The sequence below is a fragment of the Daktulosphaira vitifoliae genome, unplaced genomic scaffold (assembly GCF_025091365.1).
Source record: "Daktulosphaira vitifoliae isolate Bord-2020 unplaced genomic scaffold, ASM2509136v1 Scaffold_1, whole genome shotgun sequence".
NCBI lineage: Eukaryota > Metazoa > Arthropoda > Insecta > Hemiptera > Phylloxeridae > Daktulosphaira > Daktulosphaira vitifoliae.
The window spans coordinates 2,029,443-2,051,108 of record NW_026099572.1 but is presented as its reverse complement, the minus strand read 5'-3'; the positions used below and the strand labels follow the sequence as shown (position 1 = coordinate 2,051,108).

General features: G+C 24.8%; 2 protein-coding genes across 4 annotated transcripts; one reads left to right on the top strand and one right to left on the bottom strand.

The window, feature by feature from the left end:
* Positions 1–426: 426 nt before the first annotated feature.
* LOC126893775 (spermatogenesis-defective protein 39 homolog) lies at positions 427–14,165 on the bottom strand. 3 transcript variants are annotated; one of them, XM_050664262.1, is made up of 13 exons: positions 14,144–14,165; positions 6,845–6,900; positions 5,689–5,731; positions 5,516–5,599; positions 5,372–5,427; positions 4,263–4,406; positions 4,039–4,175; positions 3,949–3,976; positions 3,653–3,776; positions 3,379–3,584; positions 3,125–3,301; positions 2,246–2,350; positions 427–562 (listed from the first exon to the last, which is right to left on the bottom strand). In XM_050664262.1, exons 1-13 carry the CDS (start codon positions 14,148–14,150, stop codon positions 542–544), a joined length of 1,188 nt encoding a protein of 395 aa, XP_050520219.1. In that variant the 5' UTR covers positions 14,151–14,165; the 3' UTR covers positions 427–541. The 3 variants fall into 3 exon arrangements, with proteins under 3 accessions (XP_050520219.1, XP_050520217.1, XP_050520218.1); XM_050664260.1 differs by lacking the exon at positions 14,144–14,165 and adding an exon at positions 8,258–8,330; XM_050664261.1 differs by lacking the exon at positions 14,144–14,165 and having other exon boundaries at positions 6,845–7,103.
* On the top strand, positions 8,288–20,960 carry LOC126893815 (uncharacterized). Its single transcript, XM_050664334.1, has 3 exons — positions 8,288–8,390; positions 19,767–19,876; positions 20,430–20,960. Exons 1-3 carry the CDS (start codon positions 8,288–8,290, stop codon positions 20,655–20,657), a joined length of 441 nt encoding a protein of 146 aa, XP_050520291.1. The 3' UTR covers positions 20,658–20,960.
* The last annotated feature ends 706 nt before the right edge of the window (positions 20,961–21,666 follow it).

Here is a 21,666-nt window from a genome sequence, read left to right as displayed (position 1 = left end):
CAACAGACGTCTAAAACTTAGTTAAATTATAATAACATAGAAAATTATGATATTTTATTCGTTATTCAACTTTTGTATCATAAGAAAAATGAGAAAGAAGTAGACTTTCTTTGTTTTGCTATGCTTAGTGTGAGGATGACTAACATAATTTTGCAAATGTCAGCACAAACTGTTATATTCCTTTGTATTACATTTTTCTTCCTAGGACACGCACGTGTGAGTAAAAGGAATAGAAAAGCATTGGAGTGTACGAAGTGGAACTCCTCTCGAGGTTTCATGATTCAAAGGTTTCTTTAATACTTTTTACTACAAAAATGTATCGACAAATTATTTTGCACCAAGCTCTACGATTTTTAGTGCCCATATGAAAATAGCTATCTACACAAAGCAGGTAGGTATACGTAAGAATAATTACAACAATTATAAAAATACTAATTTCATAATTTTATTAATTCAATAATAACAATACTTTTATTAACAATCATTCCTATGTTTTATTTAAAAATATTTTAGCATCTTATAAGGTTTATGACTTGTTGTGTCAATTTTTCCATTTGATATTCTGAAAAAAATTATATTTAATATCAAGTAATTTCAGCGCTAAAATAATTAAATAATTTATTAATTGATAAATTATTATAATAACTAAATTATTAAATAAAATTTAATTATTATCGATATTTATATACACTGTTGCCAATGAAAAGTTTGCCACCCAACCTCTTTTTTTTATCTATAGTTCATAGCATTACAACAAAGTCAAAAAAATTGTGATTATTCCAAATTTGGATTATATGAAAGATTTTTAAATCTATCATAAGATGTCACAAAAAGTATGTGACTTTTTTTTAACCCTAAAATATTTAAATATCAGAAAACAAAAATCAATTTTCAAACTTTTTTTCCAATCTACATTGACATAATTTAAAATTGGGAGAAGGGAATAAAGAAAATATAACTTAGAATTTTTCACAAGCTTTAAAAAAATATTTTTATTATTTGTGTACTATAAACATTTATCTATATAGAGTAGTATAAGTATGAAAACTGGGATTTTATGTGTAAAAGTTTAATTTTACCTAAAAATAAAAATAATTGTTTTTGAAAATTATGACTTTTTATTTAAATAACAAAAATCATGAAAAAATTACTTAGTATATTACTTGTCTATGCCAGTATTCTTGGTATATAAAGTAGCAGTCTTCATTATAGAAATATAAAGGTTTACATCTATAATTTATTGTACATGTTATACTAATAATTTTTTGATTAAGAATTATTTATTGCATTTATTAAACTTAATAAATCATTATAATAATGTGTTGTTTTATTTTTTGTTTTTATCATTGTATTTATTGATGCTTCAAATGATTTTCATTCTGTTGTATATATACTAATATACTTGGTAAGTTTGTATTGTATATTATTCATCTTGATAATTTTAATCCTACTCTCATTTTCGATTTAATGACATATAGGTATGTATATAATAAGGGTAACTTTTATCAATTATATTATTGAATAAGTTGGTTATTATTTTGTAATAGTTGTTTTATTTATTGAGTTTAATAATTTTAAGGTTACATAGTGATTTAATTTTACATAGAAGTAATTTTGGTCTAGGAATTTTAAAATTCGTATTTGAGAAGTCTAGACGTATTTTTTAAATATTTTTTTTCTTTAGTAGATGGCTTTAGATCTCTAGATCATTTAAAATTTATTAGTAATGTAGAAAACAAAGATTTGTGCACTAGATTGTCAACATGGAACTAATGTTTGACTATGTATTTTTGTGTTTATTTAGGTCTTCTTATCCACAAGGGCTCACACGTTATGTTCTCTGGATGGCATAATATGAAATAAATCACCAATAAATAGTCTAATATCTTAAACATGAATGAATTTTAATATGTTTAAAAGTGTTTTGGAAGGTGAACTTAAAATATTGCCTTAACAACTCGTTCATAATATTAAATAAATATTTAAAATGTTTTAGATAAAAATAAAAATTTATAAACTTTTGCTCGTGTATTAAATGTTGATAATGCTGCCATAAAGCTGAGGGACAAATTTTAAATAAACTTCTTAAGAAAAGAACACAAATAGCTTTTAACTTTTATCACAGCTTGATATTCAAAAAAAAAAAAATTGTTACAGAAAAATATTTTTTCTCATAAATGGTTTTCCTAAGTATTAAATTATTAAGTAAATATTATTTGTTTTTACATATAAATAGTAAACTTACTGGACTTTTTAAAATTGTATCAGCATAAAAGTAACTTTCAGATTGTTTTTGTAAATTATTTTTGTAAACTATTAAACCTCTGCGATCTTTTTTGGAAGCAAAATCCTGAAAATTTTTATGAGAATAATTATTTTATTGTAGAATTATATTAATAATAGATTTTAATGCTATAAAATTAAATAATTTAATATAAATATATTTGGTTTTTAAATATAAAAATAATTTTTTTAATAATTAAAAAATAATAATTATTATTATTATTACTTGGGATAATTTATTAATTAATTATTTTTATAAATTAATATAATTTATTAATTAAGTTTCAATGTAACAAAAATGAGTAGTTATAAACAAAATTTAATTTTACTAATAACTAATAAAATATCTAATACAAAATGTTTTGTACTAGATATTTTATTTTACAACTTAATTTATAGGTATATCAATCTTAAATCATTCATGCATGAATTAAAGTAAATTTATTGAGGTCAAATTCTGACAAGACATCATCTTAAATAAAATACTGTGAAACCTCTATGCATATTTATACTTTATCAGAAGTTACTAATATACTTTTTCCAGTCAAATCATCAAAACAGCGATAAAATATATTTAATATTTTATTGTGTCAAAGATTATTCAACAGTACACTTCATCAGAAATGTAGATGATACCATTATCTAATTTTTGTGAAATCTATTACTGTTATTTTACCAATCAAAACTTAATATGTACCTAAACTCATTTATAAGTTATTTTATTTAATTTTTAATAGTTTTACTAGTTTCTATTAAAAAAAAACCTTAAATGTTGACAGTTATGAGCTCATATTATTATGATCTCGCTGAGTTTTAATACTTATTACTTATATTTTCATACATCAATTATTAAATGATGACAATGGAATTTTTTAGCAAGTTCTAATCGATTATCTGAATCTTTCATGAGTTTTAGATATCTAGTTAATGATGAAGTAGGTGCACCATTATGATATAACAATTGAACAGTTTCTCCAATAGGTAATGTTATGGCTACTTTATCTTTACCAAGCCAATTCTAAAATGAATTTTGTGTATTAAATTCATACTTTTATAAAAGTAAAACCATTAAATTGTTTAAATGCATTATATTACTTTGTTTATAAACATATCGTCTATTTGAATCCAATTTTGAAGTTGACAAAAAGTTATTAATAATGTAGCCTCAAGTTGTTTGGCACTAAGATTAAACTCATTGGCCAATATTCTGCATGAGTTTATATTTTGTTGATCTTTACAATGTTGAGATATTAAATTTACCACTGATGAGGTATTATTTTCCTTATTAAAGTTACTTTTTCCTAAATTAATAAAGATACACTAATACTTTTATTATAGTAAAAAAGTTTTAATCAACATTTCCAATTACCAACTAAAGTACTAAATTGCATTATTATTTGTTTGTCATAAAAGTCATCAGCTAAATTAGCACAAACATTAATACGCTGTTGAAAATTCTGTGGATTTCGACAAGCAAATTTAAACTGCATCATCTTTAGTAAATGAAATTAGATTAAAAGAAAAATTAAATTTAAAATATTAAAAATGTTTAAAAAAGTATTAAAGTAAGAATTTTTTAATACTTTCAATTTTATTTAGCATAAACTTATTTAACATTTTACATATGTATTTCATTGAAGACTTAAAATAAAAATGGGACTTTACCATAGCATCTCTAGTTCTTCCCAACATTCTATAAAATGTCATTAAAAAAATATATTAATTATATACTAATTAGCATTAATCTATACTAACTGTAATGTATCTACCAGATCTTCAATTAATTGTTTAGAAAATAAATAATTTAAATAATGAGTAGCAGCAACTGGGTTTTCTCTTAAAAAACGTTGAAAAATACTTCTTTTTAGAGTATTACATAAAAATATTACAACCTAAAGACAATTTAATAACATTATAATTAAATATAAATTATACTTCTTTATTGCACTATTTCAACTGAAAAAAGAAAAATAACTCACAGTCAATATGGTGTTACCATCATCAGTATCTAAAGCTTCAATCAATAGAGTTTTTTTTTCTTCAAGACTACGATAATTTTCTAAAGAGTAAGGTTGAGCATTCATAATTTGTTCAATAGTAGATTTTATGGATACTTGATTTTTCTAAATAATGTTTCAAATAATTGATTTTTAAAAATTATAACATTGATTTTCATTAATGTCTTAAGTAAAAAATCATGTCAACATTTTAAAATATTTAAGAACCTTTTCTATTAATTCTTACCCACTTTAAGTTTACGATTGCTTATGGCATTTTTATGTAGTATAATGATATTTTCATTATATGTTAGTATACTATACTAATTATACTAGTATAATTAGTATAATTAGTGACTTTATTTAAAAATTTAAGGTATCACAAATTTTGTTGATTTAGCAATTTTCATTTTATTTCTTACTCTGACAAATAGTAACTTTAGATTTTATAATTCTGGGATATAAAACATATAAAAACATCAAAAAAGTTTGCACCATTTTCCTCAAAGAGAAATAATGTTCAAATTTTTATATTGCATACATAAATATTACAAGAAAAATACATATATATTATTATATATTTACAAGAAAAATTCTACATACAAAAAATAAATATTTTGATATTTTTTTAATGCATGACCACCTATTTTATTAAAAAAACTTTACTCTTAACCACATAGTAACATTTGTCATCAGATTTTTTAGGGATTGCAAAAGTATATTTTATATGGTTATGCAATTATACATTAATTGGTAGTAAAATAAAATAAAATAAAATACAAAAATAACCATTAAGTTTTTGCAACAACCTGATATTTTATCACTAGAACAAGTAAAGGTTTTAAGCAAATGTAACACATAAATACCAAATATCAAAATTGTTAATATGTTTAAATATTTAAATTTAGATTATCTTTAATATAATTTTCTGTTGAAATGTTTATTTTAACAATAAAATAAATTGAAAAAAATAGATAGCATAAATAAAGCAGAAAAAATGTTTGATTCATTTTATTGTTATGTTGTAATTTTATAAGAAATATGTCAAAAAATAAGATTTTATTTAAAATTAATATATTGTTGATTACAACCTGAATATTCTTTTGCTTACTGCGTGTGGTTTGTAAATTTTTGGATTCATCAAAAACTAAAAGTAATATTACATTTTAAATATAAATTGTACATTAATTTATATAACATTCATATTTTATAATTTATTAGAATTAAAAACTAACTTTTGTCAAGAATTTCTCGTGGTACAATAGTATCTAAGGAAGCTATATTTTGCAATTTTGATTTTGTTAATCCAATTTGAAAACCTAGAGTAACATATAAATAAAAAATATTATACTTTTTTAAAACAGTGAAGATTAAAAACTTTAAATAAAATTAATTTAAAAAAAATTACCACCAGACTCGGAAGTTATCTTACTAAAATTAATTTCATTTTCCTGAAAAACAAAAAAAGTCTTATAATTTTTTTTTTTGCTCTAAATGTAGTTTAGCTCACAATTATTTATTTCTTTTTTAATTATTTGTTTTTATACTTTGATTATGAATATTCATAAATAAATGTCGATAAAAAAACTTTAGTTTTCATATTCTACCCTTAAATTTTATAATGGTGCTAGCTTTAATTTTTTAAATTGAAATATATACATATAATTAACGAGCTTATTAATTGTATAATGATCTAAAATTATTGTTTAATAACAACTTTGAAACCAGTATTTCAGGAGGTGAGGAGTAGGTACTACTATTTTTATCACTAAATATTTTTTGGCCTCACTCTACCTACCTCACCTAGATATAAAAACATTAATTTTTAAATATTTGTCCAAAAATTGTCCAGTAACCAGTCATTTTGTTAATAAGAGCATTATCTACTAAATACTCAAGTCAATTATAAATATTGTCATTTGAAAAATTATTGTATTCATGAATGATAAATTGAGAAAAATTTTTAACTAAAAGAAATGAATAAAAAAATTGTTATATATATAGGACGTCCTACTAAGCCACACTTACATAAGTTCAAAGAGTCCTATTTCTTTAGCAAAATTGAGTATCTCTCTTATCAGAGTAAAAAAAAATTTGATTAAAAAATTTTTTTAAAAATTATGTGAAAGTGAAACTATCAATATAAAATGCTTAAAACACAATATTACCTTAAGTGTAATAGGAAAGAAAACCTCAGAAGATTTTTATTTGAAATAAAATATGGAAACATAGGAAAGTTAAAAAAAAATGTTGGGTTGAAACTAATAATGCCTTCCTCCTAAAAAATATTATATCAAATAATATGAAAACTCTTGAATTTTTGGAGGGATTAGCTCCCAAATCTCTTTCTGAAGTCCCTTATTTGGAAAAAAATAGTCAACATACCAATTTAAATTTTCTGACTATATACATTTTAATCACCCAACAATATAGTAAGTGCGAAATTTTCCACTTAAATCTTAGTTATAAAAGAAGAAAGAAGCACAAAAGATAATAGGAACTTGACACATTATTTCTTATTTTATAATAGTACACCTATAAAATAAAAGAAAATTATGACTCACTTCATCTTCAAAGCTAAATTTTTCAGAAATCTTTTCATTCCAATAGTCATCATTATCTGGAGAATTCATAATAGTAAATTTAGATAAAACTATTTTATATCGATCTAAATAAAATAATTTGAAATCGGTATGATAATAACATATTACAAAACAATAACAGATATTTAAATTTTATTTAAATATTTCATAAGTAGAAGAAAGTAAATAAAAAAAAAGCAAAAAAAACTGTACTAGTATTTTTATATTTTTTTAATGAAAATTTTGTATAATTAATATTCAATAAAAGATATAACAGTTAGTAGTTAATATCACAAATTGAACAAACTTATGATAACGGTATACAGAATGATTCATTTGAACACTGGAATCATGAACCACTCAATTAATAAAAAAGTAAAAATAATATTGAGAAATTTTTATTTGATTTCTTTAACATGTTTTTCTCAATTATCAAGTATTTTTTATATTCATCCCTAGTACATTATAAGGCTTTACTTTTATTTTTTCGACCTATAATTAATAGATAATAATCTAATCAAATAAACTAGTTAATTATGTATGTTGCCATTTGAAAAAATAAAATTGAAATCTTTTTAAGTCATAAGGGATAATCATAAAATCATATCATATAAAATCATATAATCANTTGAAATCTTTTTAAGTCATAAGGGATAATCATAAAAAATTCCCTAAGATTGGTAAATTTAAAAAAATACCTTAGAGAAATATTTAAAATAAATTCTGGATATTATTTTATTTTTGAATGAATTAATTGATTTATAATAAATAATTCACTCTGTATAATGATAACACTTTAACATGACAAAACTCTCCATTCAAAATACTAATATGTGAGATGGAACGAGGTACCTATGGACGAACTGGAACACTAAACAGGCTATATATATTTTGTTTTGAAATGGGCTAGTTTTGAAAGCAATCAACACTATTATTATTATTATTAATTATTCTTTTCTCCCTCCGTAACAACTGTGAGTAGGTTCGCGCGCGCTGCATGTTTGCTATTCTGTGTTTTCACATTTTTCAATCTCGCGCCGCTTTCTTTAGTCACTCACATTGTAAACTCACTGTAGGGCACTTGTTGGTTACACTCTTTCATTAGAAAGACCCTATGCGTTTATAATTTGTCACGATTTCTTTAACATTACTTTTTAAATTTTTTTTACATCATATAAAACTATATTTAATTAAGGAGTCCTCTTATCATTCTTAACATTTTTTTTATTGTATGTGTTAAAGTTAAAATTTTTTTATACATTTCATATATTATAAATAATATATAAATTTAACGTACTAATTTAATTTGGGTTTTCGATGTCTATAGATAGAAGATAATATATCGAAATATTTCAAATAAGAAGTAAGCAAGCTTAAAAAAAAAATTGTACGTACTTTTTTTACCTAAAGTTAATATTTTAGAAAATGACAATTCAAAAAGTCGAGGAAACATCCCTGCCACCTGCACGTCTTTGCAATTTATTTAAACAAGAGATTCAACCAGCTAATCCTCGTAATTCGAATTACAGTGAGTAATTTTCGATTTCGTACTTCTATTTTTATACATGGTTTACCCCTTTACAATATTAGATGAAATTATACAGTCATAAGCTGGGTCATGTTAAGTCATTAGCTAGTCCTAGGCTTTGGCAAAACTTCCCTAAACTGGGGACGCAACAAAGGGACCCTAAATTCAAAATAAAATATTCCGATATACGTATATATTTATAATCAGAGTGTCTCGCCATGTACTGGCATCCTTAATATATTTTAGACCACTAAATATTTTGCCTTACTTTTTTTTTTTAATGATTTTACAGTTTAAGATTAAGTTAAAAGCATATTTTTTATTGGTCTAAAAAAAAATGTATAGTGACCATTTTTTACCATTTTCTATTAAAAAATTATGATACGATAGCCGAATAGCAATTTTAGAATAATTATTGAGTTACGAGCTTTTTAATACATAGAGTGGGTATGGAACGCAGAGTTTATATATATAAACCAGTAAGAACTATACAAAAAAAAAAAGAAATTGTAAACTATGACAAAATTGACTCTTCCAAAACATGAGTAACCTCCGACAAATCTGAAATTTCCTAAAATTACATGGACAAATCGCAAAAAAGTTTTTCTTGTTTGAATCATATATTACCTTAAACAAACTTTAATTTGAAATAATTTAAAATGATATAAGTATTCCGTTTTATGAAAAATATTACATAACTAAACATTTTTCCCCAACATTTTTTTCCTTTAATAACCAATAACTCCTAGAAATCGTGATTTCGGATCATTTTTTTTTCATCTTAAAGTACTTTTTTTTTTGCTTTAATTTATCATAGTTTTAAATTGTTTTTTTAGAACATTATCAAAAATTGAAAGAAAAAAAATAATTTAAACATTTTATTGGGTTTTTTCCTAAGTAAAATTTAAATAATACCATTAGATTTTTATATAGTAAAACCTAATAAAAAAATACTCATCTATTTGTAAGATATGTAGGAGTAAATGTAAATGTAGTTAATTAATTTTATTCGAGTCTATTTGAGTAAAAAATTTGGGAAGTGTTATTTTTGTTGGAGTTAGTAGATTTTTTTTCAAATTTTTAGGAGTTTACATATAGTCTTTGAATTATTTTTATATGTTTTACTTAATGGTTATGTAAATAGTCCGGGGCTATTTTCAATGGTTGGATTGTTACTAGACATTGAATATAAGGGCTAAATTATTTCACTTTCCTATACCACAAATTATAGCTCCACATTTTATTTTACACGTGTCATAATTTTAGCAAATAAATAGTATGTGAATTATGTAGATTTTTTTAACATGTCAAGAGATGTATTTAAATTTAATGATTATATTGCTAATGTAAATAATTGTAAATTGTGATTTATTATTTGGGTTTTTGTGTATGTTTATTAATGTACTGTATAATTAACTTAATTTTATTCTATTTTTGTTAAAGGTTTCACGCCCGTTTATGATTATAATAAATAAATAATATGTTTTAAAGCTTCTCTTACGAAAAATTCTCAATTCAATATTTAACATATTAAATAATATATAAATATATTTAATCCTCTATTCCTATTAAAGAATCAAAAGTATACTTTTAGTAGAGTTTTTCGTCGTATATTTTGTTTTTAAGGCTTATCAATGATTTTTTGTTGACATGCAGTCAGGACTTTCACTAAAGGTGTGCTATTAGGATGACGTTTTAGTCATCATCATTTTTTTCTACTGAAAAAAAACGTTCATTTTTTATAAAATAAAAATATTAAGAACTCTGCAAAATTGTTTCACGCAAGCCCTGTCTGTTGTTGGTCCTTAAAAATAAAGAATTGTAAATTTACGTTACTTATAAACGTATCGCGACTATCTTAGCAATTTCATGATATTAACACTTTTCCGAAAATAAGTTTTTTTATCATTAAGTTGTGTACTTTTTCGGTTATAAAGTTTTTCTTCTAGAATTACTGCTTTACAATTACGTGTTTATTATCTTATATAGGACAATATTTCAGCTTAGACAAACATGACATCTGTCTAGGATATTGATAAAAGCAAACTATTTGATGACAAAAATAATCAGATACATCGATCTCTTTGTAGTATGAGTTTTCATGTTATGCCTTGCTGAAGTGATACACTTTTGTAATTAATTGATACAGATCTAAGGATATTAAAGAAAGATTCTACTTAGTGTCAAACAAATATTAACACTCATCATTATTAATAAATTTTAAGAATGATAATTATTATCTGAATTCCAAAAAACTTTTATAAAAAAAGTCAGTATTTTAAAAATGTTGTAACATTAAATAATTTAAAAAGAAATAGCATAGATGTATGAATATTTTCAAAAAAAAATTCTTGTCATTTAAATTGTTATTTGATGGAATAAATTAATTTTTAAATAGAAAAATACATCTGTAGCTTTGTGACAGTTTAAATTTTCTAGTTATAATGCTCTTAAAATTCCAAAAATAATATATGTGAGGAATATTTAGACATCGTAGCTTACCCCTCTAGGTTGAGTTCGTACTATATATTTTTTTACGAAAACTACTCTAGATTGAATATTTATCATAATCAGGGCTAATAACTTCTATCATTAGCATATTTTTAAGACCCTAAGGAACTTGCGTAAGCTGTACATTTCTTTTAGGAAACCGATAAACTAAATACATNTTACGAAAACTACTCTAGATTGAATATTTATCATAATCAGGGCTAATAACTTCTATCATTAGCATATTTTTAAGACCCTAAGAAACTTGCGTAAGCTGTACATTTCTTTTAGGAAACCGATAAACTAAATACATGATATAATAAAAATTGATCACTTGATTTTATGTTGTTTATTTTTACATATAACGTATTTTAAGTTCTATTTTGCTTATTTTGTGTTTTAGAGCTATTCAGTACCGTAATAGAGAAAAGTTTCTATTATTACAAAGAAATATTGCGGATGTAAGCACGTACCCTTAGTTAAATTATGGTTACGGCGCATAACAATCTGAAATGAATTGTCTTAATTAATATTTTCCGATTTAAGTAAAATATATTTTGAATTTTTCTATTTTTCTTTTGTTTTAAAGGTCGCTGATCTCAAATTTAAAAAAATTTTACATTTTAAAATATGAAATTTCTATGCTATATGTGGAAGTATATGTTTTTTAAAACGCTAATTTTTCTCCACTGTATGTTTGTGTAGACTCAACAAAAGTTCTATAAACAATTAATATATTATCTGATACAGGAAAAAAATGATTGGATATCAAAAAAAATTTGTATACTACGATTAGACTCATCCTTATTATTTTACAAGTTTAAAGTTTTTTTTTTTGTCTAATAAGAAAATTATATTTGTTTAATGTCAATGTTCAAAGAGTAGTGTTTTTCTTTAAGTATTAAACTGAAATTGCAAATATGTTCATGAATCAAAAGTTATAATGTAATGTTATCAAAATGTTTTCACATTTAATTTTTTTTTGTATATTTTGGTGTTTTGAACAAATATTAAAACATTAAAAACAATATTTTTTAGTTCTTATAACAGCGCTTAAAATAGCACTTTGTATTGCTATAAATTGCCTTGATCATAATAGTTGACGTGTTGCAATTCTTGCTCTGTTTTTTGTTTGTTGATAAAAATTGCGCGTGCAGTTTTATCATTGACTGTCATAGGTAATCGAAGGGTGTGGTTGATGCGAATATAATAGAAAATAACATTATGAATTTTCTTTTGAAATAAATTTAAAAATATGAGCGATAAGAATTTCAAATAATAGAGCAATAGAAATGATCTAAGTTCACCGGTACGAAGCGCACGAGGTACCAACTACACGTTTCACTCCTTTTAGATACTTATCTATAACAGAGTACGTGTATTCCGTTCGGTGTGCTTGTACTCAGTGTAAAAGCGGCGTATACTAATACATGCGCATATCTCTCAATGAAAAGAGGTCACCCTCCCCCCAGCCATTTATTTATTACTATTTTATTTTTATTTTATACGCTCGTCACGGTGTTCGCAAAATACCGGCCATCTCTTTTAACAGTCATTTCCCCGTTTTCCCACTTCCCTAGCCCTCTCGCGGTCGACCCATTCTCCGTGACACTGTTGGGCGTGTGCGCTTCGCTACACGTGGCCCCACGTGTAACACAAAAACGTGACGTCACCGGATTTCGGCAATACGATCTTAAACGTGTGTATGTGTGCTGTTTTTACGCACGGTGCCATGCCATTGTATTCATTATGTTTTTATTGTTGTTAGTGTGAGTTGGTATATATGTACATACCAACTCGACGCTCATATGTACATATACAATGTGCATAGAGCGGTGTTATAACCCACTTGCAGTTTGTGCATGTTTATTATTATTGTAGAGAATAATTCTCTTAAATAATAAAGAACTACAATTATCTGAGTTCTTTTCCTCGTTATGTTTACTCTCCCGTTATTGTTATTTTTATTGGCTTCATTTTACGTTCTAGCTTATCATACCCATAAAAAAAGAACTCGCACAATTTTACTTTAACATTCTTTCGGACCATAAAATTTGGTGTAACTTTCAATATTTTTTTCGTTATTTTCAATTCAAAGTGTTGAATTAAGATCGTACACCCGTCTGTAACAGTACTAACACTGCTGTTTTAATTGACATTACAATATGATAACTGTTTAATCGATAAAATGTATGTGCTAACTCACGATGTTGGCGAGTATTAAATTTTTTTTTACCCCCCTGAAGTTTAATGGACAATGACCATGACGTAATTCTTCGTGTCAGCTGCACGTGGACCATTCGCACCCTTTACACCGAAACATTAAAAACATCGTTAACCACCCAAGACCCTTTTTTGAATGTCATTCACCGCTAGACACCATTTGGGTACACGCGCTAGCTAATTTTTCAATGTTCTGAGTTTCTTGTTTAGGTAGTTTTAACTGACACATATTACTCTAAATGGGATGTTGTATTGAAAAAAATTCACCATGTTTTGCGATACTGCTGTGTAATATTTAGTTTTACATATTTTAAATAATATTTAATGTTTATTTTCCGTTAAATTCATTTGGTGACGACCAGCTTCCAAAGTGTCGTCGGTGCCAATCGCATCGGCAGCGCGCGCGTTTCGTGCTTGCCAGGCGTGCCAAGGTCGCACGTGGCAGCGTAGCGATTGCCCTCCTCGGTCACCAAACCCGATGTGCCGGCGGAAGGCCCCCTGCCTGCCTGTTGGTATTACTTGCGAAATCGGTACGTGCTATTGCTATTGCACGCACCTCACGCACACGAGTTCAGTTCACGAGTTGCATAAACGGACACTGACACGCGAAAGGTGATAAACGATAAGCGCATGACGCTGTGGCGCTTAAACCATTTACAAAGCACTTAATTCAACGGGACAAACAGAATCTACCACGAAAATATGACAAGCGTACGATTTATTTAGATAAGTCGCCCACGCGCCTATTTCTCTACACGTGCAAGAACCAAACAGTTTTTAACTTTGGTATTTTTTTCTAATTTACTAGGAATATTAATTATATATTTATAGATGTATGCGTAGATCAAAAATATCTGTAACAAAATTTTACCCTTATGACGTTAATTAACCATAATTAAACTATTTGAAATAACAGTGAATGTTTCTTTGTGCTCATGAATTGCTGTTTATCTGTATATAGTTGTTTAATCCGCAATTGCGAAAAGGATATTTGAGAGTTAAGTACATTTTGTAATGATAATAAAAAATGGTTAAAGTACCATACATTTTCCATTTTGAAGGGTATTGAACATTTTTCTTCTACGAATTAGCCATTGTTACTGTGACTTAAGTGTCAATCCTTAATGACAATAATACACAAAATGTGTGTTCTTCAGTTGTAAGATAATTAATGTATTTTTCATACAGTTAAACAAAATACAGGCCTTAGACGACGTTTGTTTACTGACCTTAAATATAGTATAAAAATAATAAATTGTGTCATGGTCATATAAGTAGATAAAAGAAATGCATTACTTACCCTAAATAATATAAATCACGTATTTTTTTAGTATAATCTTATTTTTCAAAAAATTATAATTGTATTTTGCGAAATTCGCGATACTAGCCTTTCATATTTGTCTTTGTTTTACATTAATATTCATTACACGAATTGGTTTTGGTGCACTGTGAGTACACATTGATCATCTCCTAGATATAATTTCAAATAATATACAGAAAGGTTATTTTGTTGATGATTTAAATAATTTTGATCCAAATAATGCTTTTCGCTGTTTCTTTTTTTAAATAATTTATAAACTTAAATATTATTATTTTTCTAATACAACCAAAAATATTTAAACGTTTACTAGTGTAGATTTTAGATAATAATTGAATTATAAAAAATCTCTTACTAATGATGAGTATATTTATTTCTGTATCATTTTAAAGTTAGAATTTTTCTGTGATTATTTCATGTTATTATACACTGGTTGGGTTGGGTTGGAAGTAAACGTAATTATTACACACAAAATATATGCTGTGGGTATACAATTTTTTTCATAAAAATTATCATTTGAGCTTTGAATAAGAATTACTAATCAAACAGAAAAATAATAATTAGTACTATTATCGACATATATCATCATAGGTTAGCTATCTGCTTTATTTTCTATATCTGTGAATGCAATATAGTATCTATTTAATGTTTAACATCAGTGGCGGATTCATGACGACGAAAGTATCGTGCGTCTCCTTGGTCATGAAAAAAAAAACACTACTTAAAATGTATTGACGTCTCAAAAATATTTGCACCCCCTCAAAGATTTTCGATCAGCCACTGTTTAGTATTCACTGTTTTTACCCAACTTAATTTTATTATATAAGCTCTTAGTAAAGATGAAGAAGTGACTCCTAATTCTCTAAACAAGTATCTAAATTTTTATTTGCCAAAAGTTTAATACAAGTACTAAGTATTTTATTATTAATTCAGTGAATTACTTTTTAAATTATTTAAACAACTTATGCATAAGAGGAGATGAGAAATATTGTAAATAATTTTTATCTTTTAATTTGTCATGTATTTTATTATTTTAATAGAAATCATATTTATCGAATTTTTAAATATTCATTTTGGATTTACCTTACGAAATCTATAAAGTTTTCTATTATTATAAAATTATCTATAATGTAAACTGTTTTCGTATTAGAAAAATACTATTTATTATTAGAGCCCACGAGTGTGTTAATTATTAAAAAGAAAATTCAGAGCAAAATGTTATTAGTCGTCAAAACAAGCTGGGCCCACTCTGTATATTTACTTTTTTACACGTGCATTTGGTGTATGTTATTAAATAAGCAATTTTTTCCAAGGTCTGCCTTTATTGTGTATTTTATTAAGATTGAATTCTTTTGACTTGGTTTTAATGATGTAATGTAAATTATTCTTATCAAGACAACTTATTTTCTAAAAAATATCGATTAATAATCCCATATCTTGTATTTTTAATAGTTAATACTTCACGTAATTTTGTGTATTTTTGTTATGTATAGATTGAGTGCAATATAATATGTAAGTGGATTATACAAGAAATTCTGACACTTTTTTGGAATTTTGTTTATGTGCTTTCGATAAAATCTAATTTTTTGAGTTAATTTAATAATTAATTCATTAGTAAAACTGAACTAAAATTTTTTTTAACTTTCCTACTACAATTCAATGATATTAAAAAAAGAATTTTTAAACGTCAAATTTAACCGTTTTTTAATAGATCTTTAGATTTGAGTGATGGTAATTTAAAAAAAAGATTTTGTGTATGATAATTATTTATGATTTAGTTTGTTTTATTGACTTCCAAACAAAGTGACTGATCGTAATTTGCAAAATATTTGTGACTTTTCCTTTATAATAAATTGAATATATCAGTAAGAGTGCGAGTGACTATAAATACGCAATTGTTACGGTTTATTAGAAATGGCTGCAGGTTTAAAATTCTTTCTAACTTTATTTAAAATAATTTTAAAAAATATTAATTATAACCACTGTTTTTATAAAGACTTCCGAATTAATTTTGAAAAATTATATTGAATTTTTATTCCCAGCGATTGTGTCTAGAAGCGTCAGTTCGCCTGATAAAATTTTGAAAAACACGCTCACAAATTTCATGACTCACTTCAACGATTTTCAAGTGTGTGTTTCCTTTAGTTCCACCAGATGTTTAAGTCCTTTCATATCCACTTTTAACTTAATATTATGGGTATATAAAATAAAATCCATAAGAGTCAGGTCCTAGATGTTGCTGGACAAGTTATTCCGTGAGATGATGTGACCTCAAAATGTGTACATAATAAATCTAAAGTTGCACTCATAACTGTTCTTCAAAATATTGTCGATCAAATTTACGTTTATAGACTCAGTCGTGGGGGTCATTAATTTTAAAATTAAATGTTATTTTACATACTTAATTCGAGCGTCTTTATGAAGACTGGTATATAATTTATGTTTTTTTTTTTTGTTATTTTTAATAAAGTTGGAAAGAAATTAAAACCTGTAGTTATTCTGACACACCCTTTATTAAGCACAGAAAATATAATGGATTATGATTTTTTTTTCTCAAAGTCATCAAAATTAACCGAGCAAAAAAATAAAACTAAAGGTAATTAATTTTGAATGAAATCATAAAAAAATTAACAAAATGTTGTATTTAATCCCTTAAAATGTTGTGAGAGTGTAAAAAATGAGGTAACGACCTTAAATCCCTTGAAATTTACAATAAATGTATTGAGAATGAACTATTCGTACTTAATAAAACATTGCCTCAACTTAAATTTCTTTAAAACAATTAATGTTATTCTTAAGAAAATGACAATAACAAGAATTAATCTCTGGCTTGCATTTGTTAGGGATTTATTAAATATACAATATATTAGATTATAATATCGTATTTTGTTTGTACTTGCATTTATGCAAATGTATGCATATAATGAAAGTCTGACACGTGCTAACAGATAAACGCAGAAAAATAAAAAAGTCAAGGTCGGTGATAATTATTTCAATAACTCATTCTTGTGCATATAGATGTATATAACAATATATAAAGGAAATATTTACTATTTTAGAAGTCGTTCATCTTAAAAATCCGAATATATTTATTAACACTGTAAAAAATGTAACTTTTATTCTTAAGCTATTTGAAAATAGGAAAATTTCTAAATTTTCATTTGTATTACTGATGAGATGTTTCCATTATAGAAACACGAAATTTGTCACAGTGATAGGTCTTACAGTCTAAGTAAAGAAAATTGTTATTTTCTCAAAATAAACTGTCTTAAAAGCAGGAGCACCTTTTTAGGATGAACAGTCGTCCCTTTTGTTTATTTAGTGGCTAATGAAAATTATGTAATTTACTAACTTAACAAGCAAAAAAGAAATAAGAATAAAATTAATATGAATAAAGGAGTAATGTTTCTTATGAAAGTAGGATTGAAATTTATAAACTAAAAAAAAGCAAACTTGACCCATTGCGCAGATTCAAGAGGCCAGGGGTCTGCACCTCCCCAGACACTCATATTTTCACATTATTTAATATGTAGGGTAAGACTCTTATATGCGTTCCAAGAAAATTTTATTCTTTAAAATTAAATAAATTTAGTATGAAATTGATATTCAATATTAAATATTGTATTTTTTATCGAGAAGTTATGAAAAATTATAAAATAGTTGTATATTTTGTTATCTCTATGACAGACATGTATCAAAATTTAAATGTATAGATTTATAAAAAAAAATGTCAAAAATCTTTCATGAAAATATATAAAACTAAGAATCTTATTTAATTTCTCGTAAAACGAGAGTTTAAATAGGTGTATTAACCTCACTATTCTATATGACTATACTAATTGACCTTAAATAAAGGTATTTATAATTGAAGTAAAAAATTATAACTACGCGATAAATGGTTATTTTCTATTCAAAAATTAACATTATTTGTTTAACTTCGGAGGCCATTCGCACATAAAAGATAAGATATCAGGAAAAATTTTTTTTTCTAACTTTATAACATTACCTTTAATATGTGTGAAAAATCAAAGTATTTTATCAAGAACATTTTAAAAGTTGGAACAACTCTACCTTTTTTACATATGTTTCAAGATTTGCTTTCCTGTAGGCAGATAAAAGGTCAGACTTAAAAAAAAAATTGTTGGATAAAAGAGATATGATTAAAGTACTAATAAAAAAAACAATTGATCTATGCATTTTTACAAAAATAGCAAGTGTTTTAATTACGTAGAAGATAAGGTGTCAGAACAATTATTTTTAACTAACAGGATATCATAATCTTTAATTTAACATATGTTTGAAGCTGGGAGCATTTTCAAAAGACAAGTTGAAATTATTAAATTTTTATGCAATAGTTTGGGTTGAGTTGGGTTATTTTCAATCTTCCTCTATGGGCAGATAGAGATCAGATTTTCAAAAAATACACCTCATAATAGGAAAATACTTGAAGTATTCAAAACAAAATTATTTTGATTCAATCATTTTTAAATAATAAAAGTGTTAAAAATGTTAAAATTTATTGATTTTAAAAATTATAATTTTTTTGAAGATTTTCCATTTACGGGAACGAGGAATTTTTTCATTTGTTAAAGGTAATGTCTTCAACTACCTATGATTTCTGATCTTTTGACATATCGCGAGAGATAATCGGTTCTTAGAAAGTTGAAAAAGAGTGGTGATACAAAAAAAAAATAATAATAAAATAAACACATCATAGTAAAATGAACACCTCAGATTGTCATCGAAGCTAAAACAACAAAACCCAATCACAATTATATTATGATCCTACCAAAAAGTGTAGATAAAAGAAATATGATGGATATAAATTTTTTATAATATTTGATCAGAATTTACACGTAAAAAAAGTTGCTAACAAAAAAAGTTTCAAAAATGTATTTGTTAAATTTTGTAACTTGGAACAAAATTAAAAAATATATAAAAATATTACTTAACATGCAACTTTTATGCAATAATATCGGAATGTATTTAGTTAATTTTAATGAGATATACAAAATAATTGTTTTACCAAAATTATTCTAATAAAAATATTTATAAAAATGTTGGTCTCACAAATTTCATTTTTAGCGTCATTAATATTAATATAAAGTTGCATTTGTGTAAGAATTATTAAAAATCGGCATTAAAAAGAAGATTTAAAAAAATTGTACCCATCAATAAAAAGGTTAAACCCAATTGTATATACATTTGATAGCATATTTAAATATATATACAATATCAGAAATTTAATCTTTAATTATTGACTAACTATTTTAGAACTTAAATTATTTCATAATATTTAAAATTTTATTTTTGAATTATTAATAAATAATAAATATTTTTTTTAGTCTTTGATTCTCAGACCCACTCATCTTTAACAACATCGTGGATCCAAAGAAACAATCGATTAAAATTGAACAATAGAGCATTAAATTCATGTAAAGCTGCAATTGACAAGGTAATTACATTTTTAATATTTATTATTTATTTTGCACATAGTGAATTATGTACGAAAAATAATTTAATTTAATTGATTCCTTTAGAGTAAAATATTCTACTTTCGTAAGAGTACATGTAATTTTCTGAATTACATGTTTATTATAAATACGATTATAGGCATTATTTGACCAAAATATCTTAAGGTGCTGAAAAAATATATAATTTTTAGATCCATGAAGGGGTCTCCACCAAAACCTCTACACCCCTTTTTGTTGTTGTCAAACACAAGACTGTATGATAAAATCGAATATTTATTTTCCTAGTACTAAATTATTTTATAGGCATTTTATGTGTTTTGCAATACATTTAATTTACATTAATTAAATATTTTAGAATAAAAAATTTGATCAATAATTTTATTTTAAAAAATATATAAGTGCCTTCAGGTCATTTTTATTTTCTTAGAAATTTGGACCATTTAGGTATGGTTGAAATTCTATGCTTGTCTTATCTACCCAAGGGCACAAATTTAAATGAATTTACTTATTTGAAAAGTTTTTTTTTATTTACAGTTGGAAATGCAGAAACTATTAAGTTGCAATCTAACAAACGAGACTGTAACAGAAGATCACTTGAATGTGATGCGCAAACGACAAGCACTGTTGCTAATTACTATGCAAACAATGACACTTTCTCATCATAATAAAATTCTACAACATAAACTTGATGAACTTCATAAAAGAGTTTTGATGCTTCGTACCAAACAAAAGAATTCACCTAATGAACTTGAAAGCGATTAAACATATATTCATACACGAAGAAATAACATCATTTAACACTTGTTATTTATAAAATAACCTTTTTTAGGTACTATTATTATTACTATTGATAATTGATTATTTGATTTGTTTACGCTTATGGCGTTTACACAAACTATACCAGTTGTATAACATCGAACAAATAAAATTCAATATCAAATATATGAGAAAAAATAATTAAGTATAAACGAGAGAATATAACTAAACCGAAAAAAAAAAATATACCAATGAGCATTTATTATAGAAAAATATTTTATTTTAATTATAACTATAAACGGTTGTGAATGAGAAACTCCAAAGAATAATTGCAATAATATTGTCTAAATTTAAAAACGAAGTTAATATTTTTAATTATTATTTTTTATGTTTTTTATTATAGGCCATATGTAATGCAATTATTATTTAAATATTTATTGATTACCTTTTTTAATTAATGCTGGTTTTTTTTAAAAAGAAATCTGTAGTATTAATTTATTTACATTGAAAACTTTTTAATAGAAAATTTTATTATGTATTATAACCTAAAATATATTTAGCTTAAAAATAATTAACTAAATTAGTTTAATTTTACTAATAAATGTAATTTTGTTTTTAATAAATATTTTTATTTTTAATAACTACAGTGTGTTATGATTGAATCGCCAAGAATGTGATAGGGGGGTATTAGAGATAGTTTAATTATTAGGAATATGTACTTAGATTAGGGGAAAATGATTGAATCAGAATTTCTCAAAGATTAAATTGCCACTTTTATAGTTTTATAATAATGAATTACCAAATATAAAACCATTGTGTAATTACATGATATATTTATTTTACTTGATAGTAAATTTTGTTATTATTATTATTATAGTTTAATTATTTATATAAATATTCCAAAATTAAATATATTTATATTAATAGACAATCGAATCATATTCTTAAAGATTAACACCACACTATTTTATATCTATTAAGATTGCTTGGATCTTACCATATACAATCAAAAAAA

Excerpts from the sequence above, each read along its gene's own strand:
- LOC126893815 (XM_050664334.1), top strand. The coding sequence starts at position 8,288 with ATGACAATTCAAAAAGTCGAGGAAACATCCCTGCCACCTGCACGTCTT. Across the intron at positions 8,391-19,766 it reads TCCTCGTAATTCGAATTACA|TCTTTGATTCTCAGACCCAC; the intron begins GTGAGTAATTTT and ends TATTTTTTTTAG. Across the intron at positions 19,877-20,429 it reads GTAAAGCTGCAATTGACAAG|TTGGAAATGCAGAAACTATT; the intron begins GTAATTACATTT and ends TTTTATTTACAG.
- LOC126893775 (XM_050664260.1), bottom strand. The coding sequence starts at position 8,315 with ATGTTTCCTCGACTTTTTGAATTGTCATTTTCTAAAATATTAACTTTA. Across the intron at positions 6,901-8,257 it reads ATTAACTTTAGGTAAAAAAA|ATAATGATGACTATTGGAAT; the intron begins GTACGTACAATT and ends TGAATTCTCCAG. Across the intron at positions 5,428-5,515 it reads ACGAGAAATTCTTGACAAAA|TTTTTGATGAATCCAAAAAT; the intron begins GTTAGTTTTTAA and ends TATTACTTTTAG.